This window comes from Grampus griseus (assembly GCF_964374135.1).
Source record: "Grampus griseus genome assembly, chromosome: 3".
In the NCBI taxonomy this organism is placed as follows: Eukaryota; Metazoa; Chordata; class Mammalia; order Artiodactyla; family Delphinidae; genus Grampus; species Grampus griseus.
The window spans coordinates 33,676,521-33,695,401 of record NC_139019.1 but is presented as its reverse complement, the minus strand read 5'-3'; the positions used below and the strand labels follow the sequence as shown (position 1 = coordinate 33,695,401).

Here is an 18,881-nt window from a genome sequence, read left to right as displayed (position 1 = left end):
TGGATTACCGGGGCTATTTATTTAAAATGCACATTTTCAGGCCCCCTGCCAGACCTAAATGAATCAGTGTATCTGGGCATGGGGCCCATAAATCTGCATGCAAATAAATTCCAACATTTCTGATGCACAGTAAAGTTTGGGGAATTCTGATCTAGTAGTGAATGATGAAAGAGTAGTATAAGGCCAGACTCTGAAGGGTCTGAAATGCCAAATTCCTTCCTTGTCCTTGAGGAGCCAATGAAAATTTTAAGCAAAGGCTAAACATTTTAAATGATAACTGCAGGAAATCAGTGTGTTGACACTGATTTAAGAGTAGACACTGATTTTAGAGTAGACTAAGCACAAAGAGTCTATATATGAGATGAGATGAGATTCATAGGGACGGGAACTGGGTCATAATAGTAGGAAGGGCGTGAGAAATCTTACAATTTAAGAAAGACTAGGGGGCTTCCCTGGTGGCGCAGTGGTTGAGAGTCCGCCTGCCGATGCAGAGGACATGGGTTCATGTCCCGGTCCGGGAAGATCTCACATGCCGCGGAGCGGCTGGGCCCGTGAGCCATGGCCGCTGAGCCTGCGCGTCCAGAGCCTGTGCTCCGCAACGGGAGAGGCCACAACAGTGAAAGGCCCGCGTACCGCAAAAAAAAAGAAAGACTAGGCTTGGGACTTCCCTGGTGGCACAGTGGTTGAGAATCTGCCTGCCAATCAGGAGACACGGGTTCGAGCCTTGGTCTGGGAAGATCCCACATGCCTCAGAGCAACTAAGCCCATGCGCCACAACTACTGAGCCTGCGCTCTAGAACCCATGCTCCGCAACAAGAGAAGCCATTGCAGTGAGAAGCCCGCGCACCACAACGAAGACCCAACACAGCCAAAAAATAAATAAGTAAAAAAATAAAATTGTTTTTTTAAAAAAAGAAAAGGATTAGGCTTAGGCTTGGTGATTAAATACAGATGCCAAGACAGAGGGAGGAGTCCAAGTGGACACCTAAGTTTCCATTAGGTGATCAGCAGATCAGCACCTGGGGACTTCCCTGGTGATCCAGTGGTTAGGACTTGGCGCTTTCACTGCGGGGGCCCTGTGTTCAATTCCTGGTAAAGGAACTAAGATTCCGCAAGCCATGTGGTATGGCCAAAAATAAATTAATTAATTAATTGAAAAAGAAGAAGGAGAAGATCAGCACCTGGAGCACAGCCAGCAGCAGCAACGCAGTCGCCATCCATTCCCCGTCATTCTCACTCTGGACAGTTCCACTCGAGTCTTGGAGTTTGGAGAAATATTTGGGGGCATTTTTGGTTGTCACATTGACAAGGGGTTTAACGGCACTTGGTGAGTGGAGCCCAGCCCTCCCTGCAGTGACCCACAATGACGACTTGTCCTGTCCCAAAATCCAGCAGCAACCTCACGGAGAAACACTGACCAACACTCACTGCAAGTGGCACCTGAAAGTGACTGTGCTGTGCAGAAACTGTGTTTCATGATTTCATTTTGATTTGGCCTGAAGAGCAAAATAATAACACGTGAGAGAAAGTTTTCTAAATTAGAGGGAAACACACGGAGAGGACCAAAGAGGAATAATGAAAAAGAATAAGCAATCCTTGCATCTTGCCTTATGTTTTCCATAGGTGCTATGGCCAAGAATCCTGACTCTTGTGGTACCTGCAGAATATACGGGAATGCTGAAATACCTGTTTAATATCATCAGAATTCTGTTTATGGCAGAGGAGAGGAAGAAGAAGAATGCCAAGGAGTCAACAGCACTTGTCATCTCTACAGGAGCTGGTGTGTACATTCAAAAACAAAGCAAAACATTTCTCTTATGAGAGACTAGTTTCCGGAAAGGCTACGGGGCTTTGCTTGTAAACCCAAGCCCCATCTGATTTTTTCTAGGCCCCATAGCAGTAATGAAAATTGCTTTCTCTTTCTAGTGAAACTCCTTCACCACAACAGCTACTGGCCAGACTTCTGGTGAGTGAGTTATGAAAAACCAATGTGGTATGAATTTAAACCAATATAGACAATTCAGCTCCAAATAAATGATAATAAAAATTACATAGATATTCCAAAACAAAAGAAACACTAAAATGGCATAATAAATGTTCTGCTATACTAATGACTCTGATGAAGATTTATTATTCGCAAGATTATCTTCTCACTCTGAAATGTTTGTTAAACTTCATTTATGATTTTTTAAATAAACATAGACTGGATCTGAGCCATAAGAACCATTCAAACAAATTCCACATCTGTTGTTTAGATTTCTCTCTCTCTCTTTTTGGCCACATATGTGCTTGAGCACTATTTCCACATGCCCTTATTTAATTAATAGATATATCTAAGTGTTGGTATGTTTCATTTATTTTTGGTTGATGGTTTCCATATATTTTTACACCTTTATCCTCAGAAGAAAATTGGGCAGATGGATTGTCTAAGTATTAGCTTTGATCTAGAATAAGTAAGAACAGACTGTGATGGTTTGTTAAAAGATTATCTAATGAAGGATTCAAGAGAATCCAGAACAGTGATAAAAAGGAAAAGGTAGGTGAGCCTTCTAAGTATCCCTGAGTTGATTAACAATTTTTCTTCCTTCCTCCAGGTAATATCTATGCTCGCCAGTTTAGGGAAATTACATGGGGTCGGTGCAATAGGACTTTTGAAGATATTGCCTGAGATAATTCACCCAAATTTGGTAGAGCTATGCAAAACACGCATACCTGAGCTCCTGCAGCCTCTGGAAGGTACAAAGGAGTGGGGTCAGGTCTTTATCCAAGGAGGCAAGAACACAAGGAAATGAGGCACCACTTCTATGTCTTAAGCCATTAATGTTCACATTAGGCAATAAAAACAATGAACTTGACATGCAAGGTAGACAGCTCTATTTTGTCCTGGACTCCTTATGTTCTATTTCTCTACCAAATACTTATATTGACATTTTAAGAGGACCAGGTGTGTTACATATTTAGCAGGAACTTTTACTTTTGCTCTGGTCTTTTTTTTGTATTTAGAGAAGTTCTCTTTTGGTATTGTTCTAAAAAGTTATTATTCATCCATGCTAGAATATTAAGATATGGTAATTCAGTAGTTACTGTTGAAATTGGCAAAAAGCCTGGATTTTTATCATGGATTGAAGACCCTCTGTCCAGCTGACTAGCAATTTAGGATTGCCAACATAGTAAATTTAATCTGAAATAACCATCCTGCATAGGGAGAAAGCTTGAAATGGAACAGTAGCAGTCAGTGCTGACCTGGATACTGGGCTGGGGTTTGTTTTTTTTGGCACTTATTGCATCAATTTCTATTTCTAGGAAAGAACACTAGTATCGTGCTGTGGGAGACCATGCTGCTTCAGGTAAAGCTGGCTCCTAGACTAATTGTTGATGATGGGGTGATGAAATCACCGAAAGTTACCCATCTTTACGAAAAAGAATTAGATTCCAAAGGACAGGAAACAACATTTCCTTTTCTTGAGAAAATCACTAGACTGTTAGACATGATCACATAAGAATTTTATGCTCTTTAAATCACAATTTGAACAATAATCTTTAGTCTTCAATTTGATTCAGAATTTAAGACAGTTTTGAAGATATCACTTACTAATATTTTTCTTACTAATATTTTTTTCCGTCTTTCTTAAATCTTCTCTAATTTTCAGTTTTTTTCCTCTCCTTGCAATTGCATTATTTCACCATTCATAAAAAGAAACAGAGATTAACATAATTTCCACTTCTTTGCTCCTGAATACAACTCCATTTCCTCCTCTATCTGCTTCTCACTATCTTTTTCCTGATGTCTAAACAGCAAAAGGCCATGTTGTACCCCTTCTCCAGAAAAGAATCTTTCTCTCATCCATAACTTTTTGGACCTTGACAACCAAACAGTGCCACAGACAATGTCAAATCCCCAAAAGAGTAAATTGCAGACAGGAGTTGGACATTGGCTTTACAGAGAGCATTTTGATTTCAGGAGCCCACAGGAGATCAAGGAACCCATGGGCAGGGAGCTTTTAATCCAGCAGAGTTTTGGTTCATAAGCCACCTATATAGGAATTAACTATGGCTTCTTTATTTTTTTTTAATTGAAGTATAGTTGATTTACAATGTTATGTTAATTACTGCTGCACAGCAAAGTGATTCAGTTATACATATATATACATTCTTTTTCTTAACATTCTTTTCTGTTACAGTTTATCATAGGATATTGAATATAGTTCCCTGTGCTGTACAGTAGGGCCTCGTTGTTCATCCATTCTGTATATAAAAGCTTCCATCTGCTCACCCCGACCTCCCACTCCATCCCTCCCCCAAGCGCCACCTGCTTGGCAACAGCCAGTCTGTCCTCTATGTCTGTGATTCTGTTTGTTTCATAGATAGGTTCACTTGTGTCCTATTTTAGATTCCATACATAAGTGATATCATATGATATTTGTCTTTCTCTTTCTGACTTACTTCACTTAGTATGATCATCTCTAGTTGCATCCATGTTGCTGCAAATGGCATTATTTTGTTCCTTTTTATGGCTGAGTAATATTCCATTGTATATATGTACCGCATCTTCTTTATCCATTCCTCTGTCGATGGACGTTTAGGTCGCTTCCATGACCTCCCTATTGTAAATGGTGCTGCTATGAACATAGGGGTGCATGTATTTTTTTGAATTATAGTTTTGTCTGGATATATGCCCAGGAGTGGGATTGCTGGATCATATAGTAACTCTATTTTTTGTTTTCTGAGGAACCTCCGTACTGTTTTCCATAGGGGCTGCACCAACTTACATTCCCACCAACAGTGTAGGAAGGGTCCCTTTTCTCCACACACTCTCTGGCATTTGTTATTTGTAGACTTTTGAATGATGGCCATTCTGACCAGCGTGAGGTGGTACCTCATTGTAGTTTGTTTCTGTTTTTTTGTGGGGTTTTTCTGTATTTATTACTATTTATTATAGAATAGGTAACTCTTTTATTTAGAGAAAGCTCAGGGTATTTTTAATGGTTTTTAAATTTATATTTAAAAAAATACCTGTCAAATGTTTTTGAAGAATTTGATTATAAAGTTTACTAGATTTTTAAAATATTTTAATTTTATTGGATTATAGCTGATTTACAATGTTGTGTTAGTTTCAGGTGTACAGCAAAGTGATTCAATTATATGTATACATATATTCATTCTTTTTTTAGATTCTTTTCTCATATAGGTTATCACAGAATATTGGGAAGAGTTCCCTGTGCTATACAGTAGGTCCGTGTTGGTCATCTATCTTAAATATAGTAGTGTGCGTGTGTTCATCCCAAGCTCCTGATTTATCCCTCCCCCTCCCCCCCAAATCCTTTGGTAACCATAAGTTTGTTTTTGATATCTTTAAGTCTGCTTCTGTTTTGTAAATAAGTTCATTTGTACCTTTTTTTTAAATTAGATTCCACATATGAGTGATATCGTATGATATTTGTCTTTCTCTGTCTGACTTACTTCACTTAGTTTGATCATCTCTAGGTCCATCCATGTTGCTGCCAATGGCATTATTTCATCCTTTTGTATGGCTGAGTAATATTCCATTGTATATATGTACCACATCTTCTTTATCCATTTCTCTGTTGATGGGCATTTAGGGTTGATTTGTATTTCTCTAATAATTAGCAGTGTTGAGCACCTTTTTATGTGAACTATGGCTTCTTTAAAATGTCAGATTTCAGTGACCTCTCCACAGCACCCCACCCCCAACACCCGCCTTCCAGAATCAGAATTTCTAGGTGGGGTACCTGCGAGCTCACAGGTCTTAGTGATACCCACAGTGAATCTTATCCCATATGAGGTTTGAAAGCAATGGCTCTATGCTTCCTGGTCCTTAACTCTGGGATCCACCTCTCCTCCTATATTCTGGCTTCTTTTATCTTCCCCTCCCTCTCTCAAAATTTTCTTCTTATTTTCCCCTGCTACCATTTTTTTTTCTTTTCTTTTTAAATTTTTTTTATTTTTAGCTGCATTGGGTCTTTGTTGCTGGGCGTGGGCTTTCTCTCGTTGCGGTAAGCGGGGGCTACTCTTTGTTGTGGTGCGTGGGCTTTTCTCATTGCAGTGGCTTCTCTTGTTACAGAGCACCGGCTCTAGGCACGCGGGTTTCAGTAACTGCGGCACACGGCCTCAGTAGTTGTGGCCCACAGGCTCTAGAGCACAGGCTCAGTAGTTGTGGCGCATGGGTTTAGTTGCTCCGTGGCATGTGGGATCTTCCCTGACCAGGGCTTGAACCCGTGTCCCCTGCATTGGCAGGCAGATTCTTAACCACTGAGCCACCAGGGAAGCCCCCCTGCTACCATTTTAAAATAACTGTTCTTACTAGGAAGGAAGGTTCTTTCTTGAGAAGCCTTGAGAACAGTTCTTTTCCTTCCTCCAATCTTGAGTATACTTCTTGGCTTCTTTTTCCAAACTGTCTGCATTTGCTTTCTTCCCTTATACTGCCAAGGTTGTACAATTTTTTTCTCTTCAAAGGATCCACTCAATGAGTTTCTATTAAGAAAATGAATACAGATCTTTTCATTGGTTTTAACATTGTGTTCTTTCCAAGCTTAAGGTAGAGAAAACACAGGAGAAATTGTAGATTTTAGAAATTGCAAATGGATTTTGTCCTCCAGAAAGACAAAAACACCTTTTTATGTATTGTTCAATGAAGAGGGACATGGGTTCAGACAACTGATTGTGGCCCTGGCTCAAAATAATTGATGAAATGAGGAATATTTCACTACTCGAGTTGAAGTTGGCAACTTGTGCTTGTATATCTAATTGGTTCTTCAAGGCATTTAATTCACTATTCCAAAAATGTCCCTTTTTCTTAGTATGGTGTAAAGCAAACTAACTTTGACAAATGGAGTTTTTTTCCAAATCTACCCAAACCTTGAAAGATGTTAACTTCAATTTTAAGTTTCAGACTGGATGAGTTTCTATTTTACGTTTTTTGGCAATTTTTATTTAAAAGGAAAAAGGAAGGCACTTACACGGAGTTACTTGCCCTTCCTGTGCATCTAATTCTTAATGGGAATTTGGAACAGGTTGTTATGAGAAAAGGAATAATCCCATGTAATATATACTTTATGCTTTTAGAATACATTGTAACAAAAAAAGCACCAAGAAAGCACATTAAACCGTCACATTAGTATCTGACTTTCACCTCCTACAACAGTTGCTCAAAGAGTCGTTATGGAAGATCAATGACGTAGCCTGGACCATTCAACTGAGTCGGGATTTCAACCAGCAAATGGACAGTTACGGCAACACCTCTGTTGAGAAGGTTGGTTTTTTAGCTCAGAGACCTTAGCTTCTACTTTATGACCAAAAGGAGGGAGAAATGGTTAGAAAAATGCTCCCTTCCCTTCACCTTACATTTGATCAAAAGTTACAGGGCCACACCTATCTGCAAGGAAAACTGCCGAGTATAGTGCCTTCAAGATAAATACATGCCTAACTAAAATTCAGGGGTTCTGTTCTAGAGAAGGAAGAAAAATGGATACTGGAAGGCAAATAGCAGCCCCTACCATAGCACTAGTTTAATGCAGCTTATGCCTTGGTTTACATTGGGCCAGTCTTGTGAGGCTGGCTACGAGAAATAATCTACTACAATTTTTTAAAAACTTGAAAAAAAAGAATGCTCAAAGGCCACTTCTTTCATTCCTCTCTCTCCACATGACCTCTACCAAACCCTCCACATTGTAACCATCCATTCCAAATAGGGTTTGAATCCAGTTTCTGCTACTTACTGCTTATGTAGCTTTAGGTAAATTTTTTAACCTCTCTGGAGCCTCAGTATACTCACCAACAAAATGGAAATTTTATCTACCTCTGAGGATTGTAGTGTTACGAGGGTTCAATGAGATAAAGTATATAAAGTCCCAAGTGAAGTGCCTGGCACATGGCATGTGTTTAATAAAAAGCAGATGGTGGTTATCATTGTGGTTATAGTATTCCTATTTTTTTTTTCTGAAAAAACATTTCCTAAGTCATTAAGTTCCCAGTATTAAGTGTCTCTTCCCCCAAATTCTTTATTAGCAACCTCTAACTCTTCTATGTAATTTTCAAAATTCCTCTCACTGATTGACTCTAATTTGGTACACAGTACTGATTCTCCAAATTGGTCTATCCAGCCTGCAGACCCACCCATCAGAAAAAATTTGGTGAGCAATGACTCATCTTCTTATACACGAACTAGCCTTGTGCATCTCAGGTAGTACCATTCATCCAACAGCTTCCAAACCCACAAGATTAGTCCAAGATAATGGTTGTATGAGTAGGCAGAGCAATTCAAGCAATGAGCTGCTTAGATGGCTCTAAACCTTTACACTTAACACCAGAAAAGTAAGTGTACCAACTAGCTTTAGAAGCATAACAAACTACCCCTGGTGGCTTAAAATAACAGGCACCTAGTTAGCTTACAATTTTGCAAGTTGACAGTTTGAGTTGGGCTCAACTGGGCAGTCTTCTGATCTCAACCAGCCTCACTGCAGTGCACTGGGGATTGGCTGGTCTGGGATGATCTTAACTAGGACAGCTTTTTTCTGCTACTTGCAGTCCCTCATCCTCCAGCAGGCTAGCCCAGGCTTGCTCTCATGGTGGGGGCAATGAAGTATGCAATGTCTCCTGAGGTCTAAGCTCAGAAGGGGCATACTATTGCTTCTACCAATTCCATTGACAAAAGCAAGTCACAAGATCAGTCCAGATGCAAGGAATGGAGAAAAAGAGTCGTCTTGATAGGAGCTGCAAACTCCCATAGCAGGGAGGCGTGGATAGAGGTGGGATAGAAAGGTTATGGCTATTTTTGCAATCAATGACATTTTTTTCCCCAATTCTGGGTTTCTGATTTCTGGGATTCCTAGCCAAGTCCCCAAGTAAGAATGCACTATACATTGAACCTGACCAAATTCAGCAGAGAAGCAACAAATCAGCAGTACTGGGGGCCACAGAGGCTAGCTAGCCCTTCACACGTTAAGTCATATTCCCCCCTGATCAAATCAATTTTTTCTCAGCACAAGACTTTTCCAGACTCTTTCCTGTCCTTCTCCCAAGATGGAGTTGAATAGACTCTAGCAGCTTTGACCCCAATTAATATTTACTCCAGTTCTGTAAACACTTTTCCTCATTATGATTCCATGATCATGGGGGTCTTTTGCCTGGACAACCGAGAGTGAAGTGGCTGCTACCTTGTCAGATTCTTACTCTGGTTTTACTCTTACTCTGGTAGTTCTTCCACCTGTTTTATCACCTTAGGTCCCCCCTCATCCCAAGTCAGACTAATGCGTACAATTTCTCCTGAATGTACTAATTTAACTTCATTTGTTACTACTAGATTTTCCTTTCCTCCTGTGCCATACATCCTTTCTGATCAATAATGACCACTCCATAGCTACAATCCTCGGAGCTCTGCAGGGTCCTTAGAGTGGACTTCCAACTGGCCACTTTACTCTCCTGTGTGTAACAAGATGGACAGTCTAAATAAAGAGATGCCAATCTGGTATTACATAGCTATATATACACACATGTTCATATACCTATTTACATCCAGGAGTGTGCTATACTGTTCAAACACAAGCCACTGAGGGGCTGCCCCACACCTCCAGGTATAGCTCTACATCATACATGGCCTCTAACAAAAGATGACAGGAAGACACGACTTTCCTACTTGCCTTTTCTCCATCCTGACACTGCAGAAGTAACCAGGGTAGGGCTGGCATAATGAATCCAACATTCTCACCACCTGTAAGGGAGATGGAAGCCACAGAATGATTCCCCACATGCTCCGCCTCCAGTGTTCCTCCATGGGGTGCTTTCCCTCCCCAGTTTAGAGTTCCGTACTAAAGACACAACGTGTGTGCAAAAGTTCCTATGTGAATTTTCTTTTTCACTCCTAATACCATTCTGGCAGCACTTCTGGACAACTCACTCTACTCCTGGGAGAGAGATAATAGTAGAGCATACAAAGTATTATTTTCAAAATTACTATACTCTAAATCTCCTAAACGATAAACTAAGTCAATATACTGTGGAGTTTGAGAATATCTGATGGCATTATCTTCAAAATTACACAATTTTATTGAGCATGTTAATGCAATGAGCACTTATTAGCTACCAGTGACTGTCCACTGGAAATAATCAATAAGACCCTCTGCAACCAAGAACTGAAATTCTGAGCATAGAGACAAATAAGAAAATTAAAAATTACAGTAGAGAGTGAAAGGTATTATGATGGTGGAGCACATGGCATAGAGGAGAGCAGAAGAACACAGGTAGAGGACAGAGCCTTGGCGGGGGGGGGGGGGGGGGGGCGGGGGGAACGCTTTGAAGAGACAGTATAGGAAAGTACATGGTTAGTAAGCAGTCATAAGTTACCTCAATGTCTTTTCTTCAAATGACTGTTTTAACTCTTTCCATTTTTCATCAGTCTTGCTTTCCAACCTTTAACTGTGTTGCTTGTCCTTTGTTTTCCAGAAATTTCTTTGGAAAGCCTTGGGAACCACCTTAGCAACCTGCCAAGACACAGACTTTGTAAGCTCACAGATTAAGGAAGCTCTGGCTGCTCCCAACCACCTGGGGGATCAACGCCAGGTGGGACCCCTTTCTTTCAATTTCCTCTCATGATAATGATAATGAATTCCTTCTGGAAAACCTCTGACAGTTCTTATGTTAATGTCTTACTCATTCAGAATTATCCATGCATTCAAGAGAGTCCAACAGAATTTTTCAGAAAAATGAAACTTCCTTATTTAAATATCAGTGCTTCATTATCTAACCAGGTTTGTGAAGATATTGAAAAATGAATTTTAATCACTCACTTAACAAGAGTATTTTAAATATATTTTGACCTTGGCTTTATAATTTAAGAGTATGATTGTAAGTATCAAAATCATTAAACTTGTAAGCTGAAAGTAAGCTTATATACGATTGGTTTTCCACCTAGAGAAAATATAAGTATAACCTGAAGAGCTTTTGCAAAGTGTTTTTGCCTCTTCCCTACCCTAGCCTAAGCTGGAGAGCATATGTGAATGTGGAAGAAAAAGGAGAATGTCTGTTAAAAAAAAAAAACAAAAACAAAACTCTGCAAGGCTAATAAAGACCAGCTAGTAAAAAATATATTTTCATAGTCTGTCTTGTTATATACTCTTCTCAGAAATTCTCAGATGTTTAGGGTCCTTTCCCCATCGTAAATGGCTAGAAACCACTAGACTTACTGAACTTTTGAAACTGTTCCTTCTCAGATATTCAGTCATCACATTGCTCATTGGCATTATTCCTAGCACCATTTTTCCCATCCTAATTGCCCTTTTAGTTCTGCTCTGGGCTAGGAAAAAATGTCAGTTTATTTCAGATATAAGCATACAATATGGCCGTCATTCAACGTCTGAGGGGTTCACAAACTTGAAAAGATGAACGTTGTGACATCCATTTGAGCTTCTCAAATTCCTCTTTTACTTAACTTTACTTCAAGTTCTTGAGTGTGTCCCACACACTCAAGTCACTTAGTGAATGACCTCTGGATGGGTAAGGTGTTAACGCGTAACTTTCTTAGTCTCACTGAGCCTGCTGGCCTTCCATCTCCCGAGCGTGACTCTCTCCCTCAGGTGACACCGGAGCTCTGATTCTGATGTCAGACTAGCTGGATTCAAATCTTGCCTCTACAACATGCTACCTACATCCCTCAGGTTCTTCCAAGTAAAATAAGGGAAAATAGAACCCTTCTCAAAGTTCTTATTCATGGAGAATGCTTAGTGAACATTTTCAGGAGAAGAGAGCTGAGGTTGCAACTGTGAGGAACTGGAGAGAGAAAATGGACTCAGGGAAAGATGTAGGACATCTGTGCAGATTTGAGGGCCCCATTGGGGGTTGAAATCACCTTCTACTGGCACCTATTTTCTCCGTGGGGTCACTTTTTTTTCCAGTAGCCTCCTGCAGATGAGGTGTAGGGATAGGTGATCGGCAAATGGGGAGTCAGATTTATCCAGGGCTTTGCCAGACTTACATGATAGAAGGACAGTGGGACATAGGTGGAAAAGTAGGGGAAGGAGTTAAGACATTAGGAAGATGGGTTGGGAGAGGAGAAACACAGAGCACTGTGGAGTGACAGGACCCAGAGGCTGAAAGACACAGGTTTATATCTTAGGCCATGACCAAGGAACACAGAGACATCAGGCCACAAGCCTTTAAAGATCTCTTCCAAGCATCTTCTGACAATGGAGAGTATGTGGCCTGGTATCTGAGGACTAAGAACAGTGCTGGTTGAGACCTTGGTGACAGTGGTCATGGTGGTTCTAGCCGGGTTATACAATCAGATGAAATGTAACAGGACTCATAAACAAACTGCCATGAAGGTACAGTGGTGACGTGAGCCTCGAGCAAGAGAGGTGGGAAGAATGTGGGCAAGGGGGGAATATGACCACAGAGCATGAGACAGGAGCTACCAGATTTCAACATTTTAGCCACTTGAGATACAGTAAGCGTTCAGCAGGAGAGGGATCCTATAGAAATGACAGTCAACTCTAGCTCAAAAAAACCTCCACTGGCTTCCCACTAGTCTAAGATTAGAAATCCAAATGACTGGCTGTGGCCTGAAAGGCCCTACTCAGACCAACCCCCACTTCCTCTCTCACCTCATCCTGCACTTCCCTTGATTGTTCCTTCTGCCCTCCTCGACGGACCTCAGGGCCTTTGCACTTACTCCATCTGTTTAGAATTCTGCTTCCCAGGTAGTCCAATGGCTCAGTCTCTTGCTTATTCCATGTCATCCTTGTACTGAGGCCTTCTCTGGGCACCCTATTTATATTGCCAACTCCCCCCAGTGTGCAGCTTCTACTCTTTTTTTTTTTTTGCTTTTCTTATCTCCATAGCACTTATCACCTTCGGACATACTATACATTTACATTTACATGCTTACCAAATTTGTGTTCACTTTATGTCACTTCTCAGTCACTTCCCCATCACTTCCCCTCGCTGCACACTCAAAAGGTTGGGGAGTTTGATGTGTTTTGTTCAATCCTGTATCCCCTGCACCTAGAAGAGTTCCTGACACATAATGGGTGCTCAGTATATATTTGTTGAATAGATGAATAAACTCAAAATGTCCTATCTCTTCTGATTTTAGGGAATAACATCTATCTTAGGATACTGTGCCAAGAACCACTTTGAAATTGTTTTAAAAGTTCTTAAAACATTCCAAGATCGGGAAAAGTTTTTCATGAATCGATGCAAGGTAAAAAGAATTTGCTCCTCCAAAGCCCTTGGTCATTGCAAAGGCAAATGACACTGACTGCTTCAGTGAATATCCTTTCTCCGTATTATACTTGCTCCCGTCCCCAGGTCTTTATTCCAGGTCAGAACTGTCCGAACCCAGGCCCTGAAGAATGACCAGCTAGGTAACAAGTCTCCTCCACTTTCTGTCACTAATGCTGACCTGGGAGGCCCTAAGGAGCTCTGTGTGTGCCTAGGTTTGTCCCAGCTGCTCAGGCCTCATGGAGAGTTTCCATTGTGTACACTCTGCTTCCCCTAAAGGAGAAGAATTTACTGAGTAAAAATTAATGCAAGCCTTCTCACAGGTACCTCTCTTAACGCCTGATAGATCCACAACACCGTCCTGTGTGTTTAAATTTATATAGGCAAGAGTGTCAGCTTCAGACTAATTGTAATAATCTCAGTCCCATTTCTTAACTCCCTAGCGGCCCATAGAATTAAGAAAAAACATGAGAGAAAAAGAAACTCCTTCAGTCATATTTTTTATGTCTCTCTTTCCTCCTCTTCAGGGTATTTTCTCTGGGAAAAAGAGCCTGACCAAGACTGACGTCATGGTAATCTATGGAGCCGTGGCCCTCCATGCTCCCAAGAGGCAGCTCCTCCCCAGGCTTGATCAAGACATTGTATCCCAAGTCGTTTCTTTATGGCCAGTGCTCTCAGGTAACAACCAACACAGGGCCACCTCGATTTCCAAGGCTGGGGTTCCCAAAACTTGGAGGGACTCAGCTCTTGGAAATCTTCATGCTCAAAGGACACAGACCAAAGGAAAGATAGGGTATGGTATAGTATGTTTGGAGGATGAGAACTTACGGAAAGAGAACATTTTATTATGAAACAGAGTTGAGTGATTTGTTTCTTTCTTAAGACCTTGGGCAGTTCACATCCCACCACTCCCGCACTGCCTTCCTAGACCAGTCGTACCCACCATGATCTCACCCTCATTTAAACTTAAAGCAATGACTCCTGTACTACATTAGAGCAGCTGGCTTATTACTTCCCTGTAATAGTCTCTGATGAGCTGCTAATGGTAGCTGTTTAACCTTTTATAGGGTAATACTTATAAGCCATCTAAAAGAGTGTCTCACAAATAGAGCCATTTATGTATTTTTAAGTGAATAAAATGCATCACTTGTCAATCTACTCAGTCCACCTCAAGTTGTACTAATTTCCCCTCCACCATCATCCCAGCCACGCTGACCATCCTTGACACTCCTCAACATGCCAAGGATGCTTCTGCCTCGGAACCACAAAACCGAGTTGGAATTCATCCAATCATTTCTGTCCCCCATAGCACTTTTTGTATCTTTAATAAAATGCTTTCTACAGGTTGTCAGTTCAGCCACTTTGCTGATTAGTACCAAGTTAGCCACCTAAGACCCACCTAGCAATCAGGTTTAAAATATGGCTTCCCAGAGTCATTATCCAGGGAGGCTGCCTCAGTAAGTCTGGGGTGGGGTCTGCCATTTGTATTTTTTAAAGGTTTATGAATGATTCTTATTCACAGCCAGGTTTAGGGGTTTTCGTTGATTACCTGCACATCTGCTTCTCCCATTAGATTGACAGCACCTTGATGTTAGGGATTGTACACTATGTTCCTTTATCTCCTCTTCTGTGTCCTCCACAAACCACCTATTTGATAAATCTGTGCTCTTGACATTTATTCATGTGTGTAGGTGAGAAGAATGGACTCATAGGGAGCTCACGGTATTGTAGATATAGGTACATGCTAGTGGAAGGATGTAGGGCAGTGATCCTCACACCTCAGCTGCATGAGAATTACCTGGAAAGCCTGTTAAAAATGGAGATCCCTAATGAATCAGTCTTCAGGGATGGATCACTGAATTTGTAATTTTAACACCTTCCTCAAAAAGTGATTCTGACATACCCAAAATTTGATAAGCAATGATGAGAACTGAAAACAAAATTTTCAAAGACGTTTTATGTTACATTAATATTTAGTCCATCATTGAGGAAAATCATTATAAAAATAAAAAAGGAAAGAGACAAAGATGTTTCAGATAAAGAGCACTGGGGCTTCCCTGGTGGCGCAGTGGTTGAGAGTCCGCCTGCTGATGCAGGGGACATGGGTTCGTGCCCCAGTCTGGCAAGATCCCATATGCCGTGGAGCAGCTAGGCCCGTGAGCCATGGCCGCTGAACCTGCCCGTCTGGAGCCTGTGCTCCGCAACGGGAGAGGCCACAACAGTGAGAGGCCCGCATACCGCAAAAAAAAAAAAAAAAAAAAGATCACTGGACACTTTGAGGTCAGTTCTGCTATAAGGTAACATTTGCACAAGATAGTACCAGAAAAACCACAGGGATTATGGGAGAAATGGGGTGAGGGGAACAACATTCAAAAAAACCCCATCAATGACACATTAAAAAAAAAACGGAATTAAATTTTCAAAAGTAATTTAAAAAACATTTAGGAAATATATAAATACTACCAAGAAATGACGGCACGTTTCCTTGCAAAACACCTGAAGTCAGCTGTGCAATTTATGAGCTACTATGAAATGGTGGTGGGAAAGAGGGTTATCTGAAATCTGACAAACAGCTGTAATGCCAGACTTGAATGAGAGCAGCTCATCACACACAGTAAACTGACGGATATTCGAGGTATGTGCACAAGTCTTCCTATGCGGCTCAGTTCAACTGTTGTACCTTTTTGCTCTCACGGACAAAACTGTTCATAAGCAAACTCAAAATTCAGAATATGCTAAAAGTATTCCCTCATGTATCAATTTCGTTGAAACAAATTTGCCATTTTCAACACAGGCGTTGTCGCAGAACTAACTATATCTCAATTCCAAAGTCAGCTGCCCTATTAACTTTCATTTTATAACTTTTCACCGCTTTTTCTGCCAAGAGCTTTAATACCGTTTTTCTTACCAAAGTCTGATAGAGCCTCTTTAAAATGAGAAGGCTGAAGCCCAAAGGCTTGACATCTTTATGCTGCTTTCTGTAGTTTAGTCATGATTCACCCAGGGCAAAGAATCTACCAGTGTACAGGGTCTCCCTTTGAAACTGGGGGAGGGAGGCAACAGCTCCCACCAGTTGGAAGGACTCGGCATCCTACTTCACTGTTGTCCTTCAGGTTGATGGGTCGGTCTTTTTGTTGGGATGAGGGAACTCTAACTGCTGCTCTAGTGTCTGCTTCTGCCTTTGATTTTTTTCAGGTTCTGGGCATGGCTGTGATGAACAAGGTATGCAGCATATGTGATATATTTGAATACCTGTGTTTGAGTATAAATATATTTGAATACAAATTATGCTCCCTGGAAGTACAGTAAGCATAAATGTTCTCTTGATTTGATTCCACAGGAAAAGATCCCAAAATATAACTAATTAATCCAGTTCTGAAGCCAGGAACCCTGAACCTAATTTAAGACAGAACAAGGAGCTGTATTTGGTTCTAGGTGGTTTGGAAGTTAGACTGTAAACTAGAACAGTGTTCTTAGAACTGTGGGTTGTAAACCACCAGTAGATCATGAAATCAATTTAATATAGCTAATAGATCAAAACCAGCAAAATGTTTGTAATGAAATAAAAGAGAAATAGAAGAGTACATTGCACATAGCAATAATAAATATCATAAAACTTTTATTTCAGTTATGTATTTTATATATATATATTCACTATATTGTGCATGTAAGTACTGGGTAGAATCGTAAACTGTTTCCTATTTTGATTTCTGATCAAAAATGTTTGAAAGCCACTGCTCTAGAGAAACCTCAGTTTATGATGGGAGCTGGAGGGGCTGGAGATTGACCTTACTTTCTCAACTTCCCTGCAACTTGGATCCGAGACTAAGGTGGAGATGGCAAAAGGAGCAGAGTGTCACTCCTGTCTGGGCACATATTTCAACCCTATTTGTAGAGCCGGGTGTGGTGTCTAAGACCCTGGCTTGCACTGTGAGTCATTTTGCTTTAGGACATGGATCTGCAGATGAGTTTTATAAGAAGTATCACGGAAACTGGCATTGCTGTCCAAGATGCTGAGGATGAGAAGTTCAAGTCTTCCTACAAGGAGGTGCTGCTGAGTTACACGCTGGTGAGTGTGCAGGGAGGATATGGGCAAAACCCTGAGAAGTTCATTACCAAGAGTGCAGGTAATGGGTAAAACTCACCAGTCCCGAAGAACAAACCTTGGGCGTATTTCCGCCTGAGGGTGCCCAACGGTCCGATGAGGTTTCCACCTCTTTGTGTCTAGAAACTCCCCTGGTCCTTCCTGAGACAGTTTACCTCCTTGTCTGTGTTGCAGGACTTCATCAGGGATGAGCCCCTGGATTCCTTGGCTAGCCCTGTTCGGTGGAAAGTCTTAATCGCCATCAGATACCTCAGGTAGAGAATTTTTTGTTTGTTCTCATTGAAAAAATATTTCCTCCCCCATATCCTCATTCTGATCAACTGACTTATCGATCGGTGCAGACTCTAGTGCACCGATCAAACATGAACACAGTTCATCAATAGGTTATTTCAAATGGGGGCTTTTTCTCTTTCCAGAGTGACAGAATTGACTGAGAGCCTGATCATTTGTTGACTCACAGGGACTAGCGGAGCTGCTTACAAGAGTCAGACTTACTGATATATGAGGACTGAAACTTCTGTGCAAAAATAATTTATCTTGGCCTGTAGGCAAATTTTAATCGTCCCATTAGAAATATATGAAACCCTTAATCACACCCTAGTTTGGTTAGCAGCAATAAACCTGAAGATAATAATTTTAAGCACGTTTTTAAAATAATATTTTTCCCCTGCAGTAAAAGAAATAGAAGTTCACTGTTAAAACCTGGAAACTATAGAAAGTTTTTAAAAATGATAAAAATCATCCCAATCCTCCCCCCCTTATTATCAACATTTTGGTATATTTCCAGGTCTTTATTTCTAGTCTTCCATGTTGGTTACAGAGTTGAGATTCTACTCTGCATATGATTTTTTATCCTGTTTTTTTTTTCTCACCTCATCTTACATATTCCAATGTTATTACCAACTCTTCACAGACATCAGTCGTTTTTTATTAATTTTTTAAATTTTTGATTGTGGTAAAGTATACATGTTTATCATCTGAGCCATTTTTAAGTGTACAGTTCAGTGTGTTAAGTACTTTTACATTGTTGTGCAAAGCAATCTCCAGAACTCTTTTCATCTTGCAAAACTGAAGCTCTGTACCCGTTAAACAACTCTTCATTCCCTCCTTCCACCAGCCCTGGCAGCTACCATTCTACTTTCTGTCTCTGTGAATTTTATACTTTAGGTAACTCATGTAAGTGGCATCATACAGTATTTATCTTTTGACACCTGGCTTATTTCCCTTAGAACAATGTCTTCAGGGTCCATCCATGTTGTAGCATGAATCAGAATATCATTCCTTTTTTAAGGCTGAACAATATTCCATTCTATGTGTATACCATATTTTGTTAATCCATTCATCTGTTGGACGTTCATCTGATGGGTGTTTTTCACATTTTGGCTATTGTAAATAACACTGCTATGAACATGGGTGCACAGATATTTCTTCCAGACCCTGCTTTTAATTATTTGGGGTATATACCCATAAGTAGGCCTGTTGGATCATATGTCAAGCCTATTTTTATCTTTAGAGTAACCACCATACTGTTTTCTCTGGCAGT

The 18,881-nt window shown here is 40.7% G+C and overlaps 1 protein-coding gene across 1 annotated transcript in view; it reads left to right on the top strand.

Moving 5' to 3' along the window:
- MROH2B (maestro heat like repeat family member 2B) overlaps nucleotides 1-18,881 on the top strand; it is a gene marked incomplete at both ends in the record, with an annotated part of 60,936 nt that overhangs the window by 18,053 nt on the left and 24,002 nt on the right. Inside the window, 12 exon segments of the mRNA XM_082650286.1 lie at nucleotides 1,624-1,784; nucleotides 1,927-1,966; nucleotides 2,595-2,736; nucleotides 3,304-3,347; nucleotides 7,163-7,270; nucleotides 10,459-10,575; nucleotides 13,106-13,213; nucleotides 13,761-13,888; nucleotides 13,890-13,911; nucleotides 16,429-16,455; nucleotides 17,183-17,302; nucleotides 17,513-17,592. Of these exon segments, the coding sequence (XP_082506412.1) occupies nucleotides 1,624-1,784; nucleotides 1,927-1,966; nucleotides 2,595-2,736; nucleotides 3,304-3,347; nucleotides 7,163-7,270; nucleotides 10,459-10,575; nucleotides 13,106-13,213; nucleotides 13,761-13,888; nucleotides 13,890-13,911; nucleotides 16,429-16,455; nucleotides 17,183-17,302; nucleotides 17,513-17,592 (1,097 nt within the window).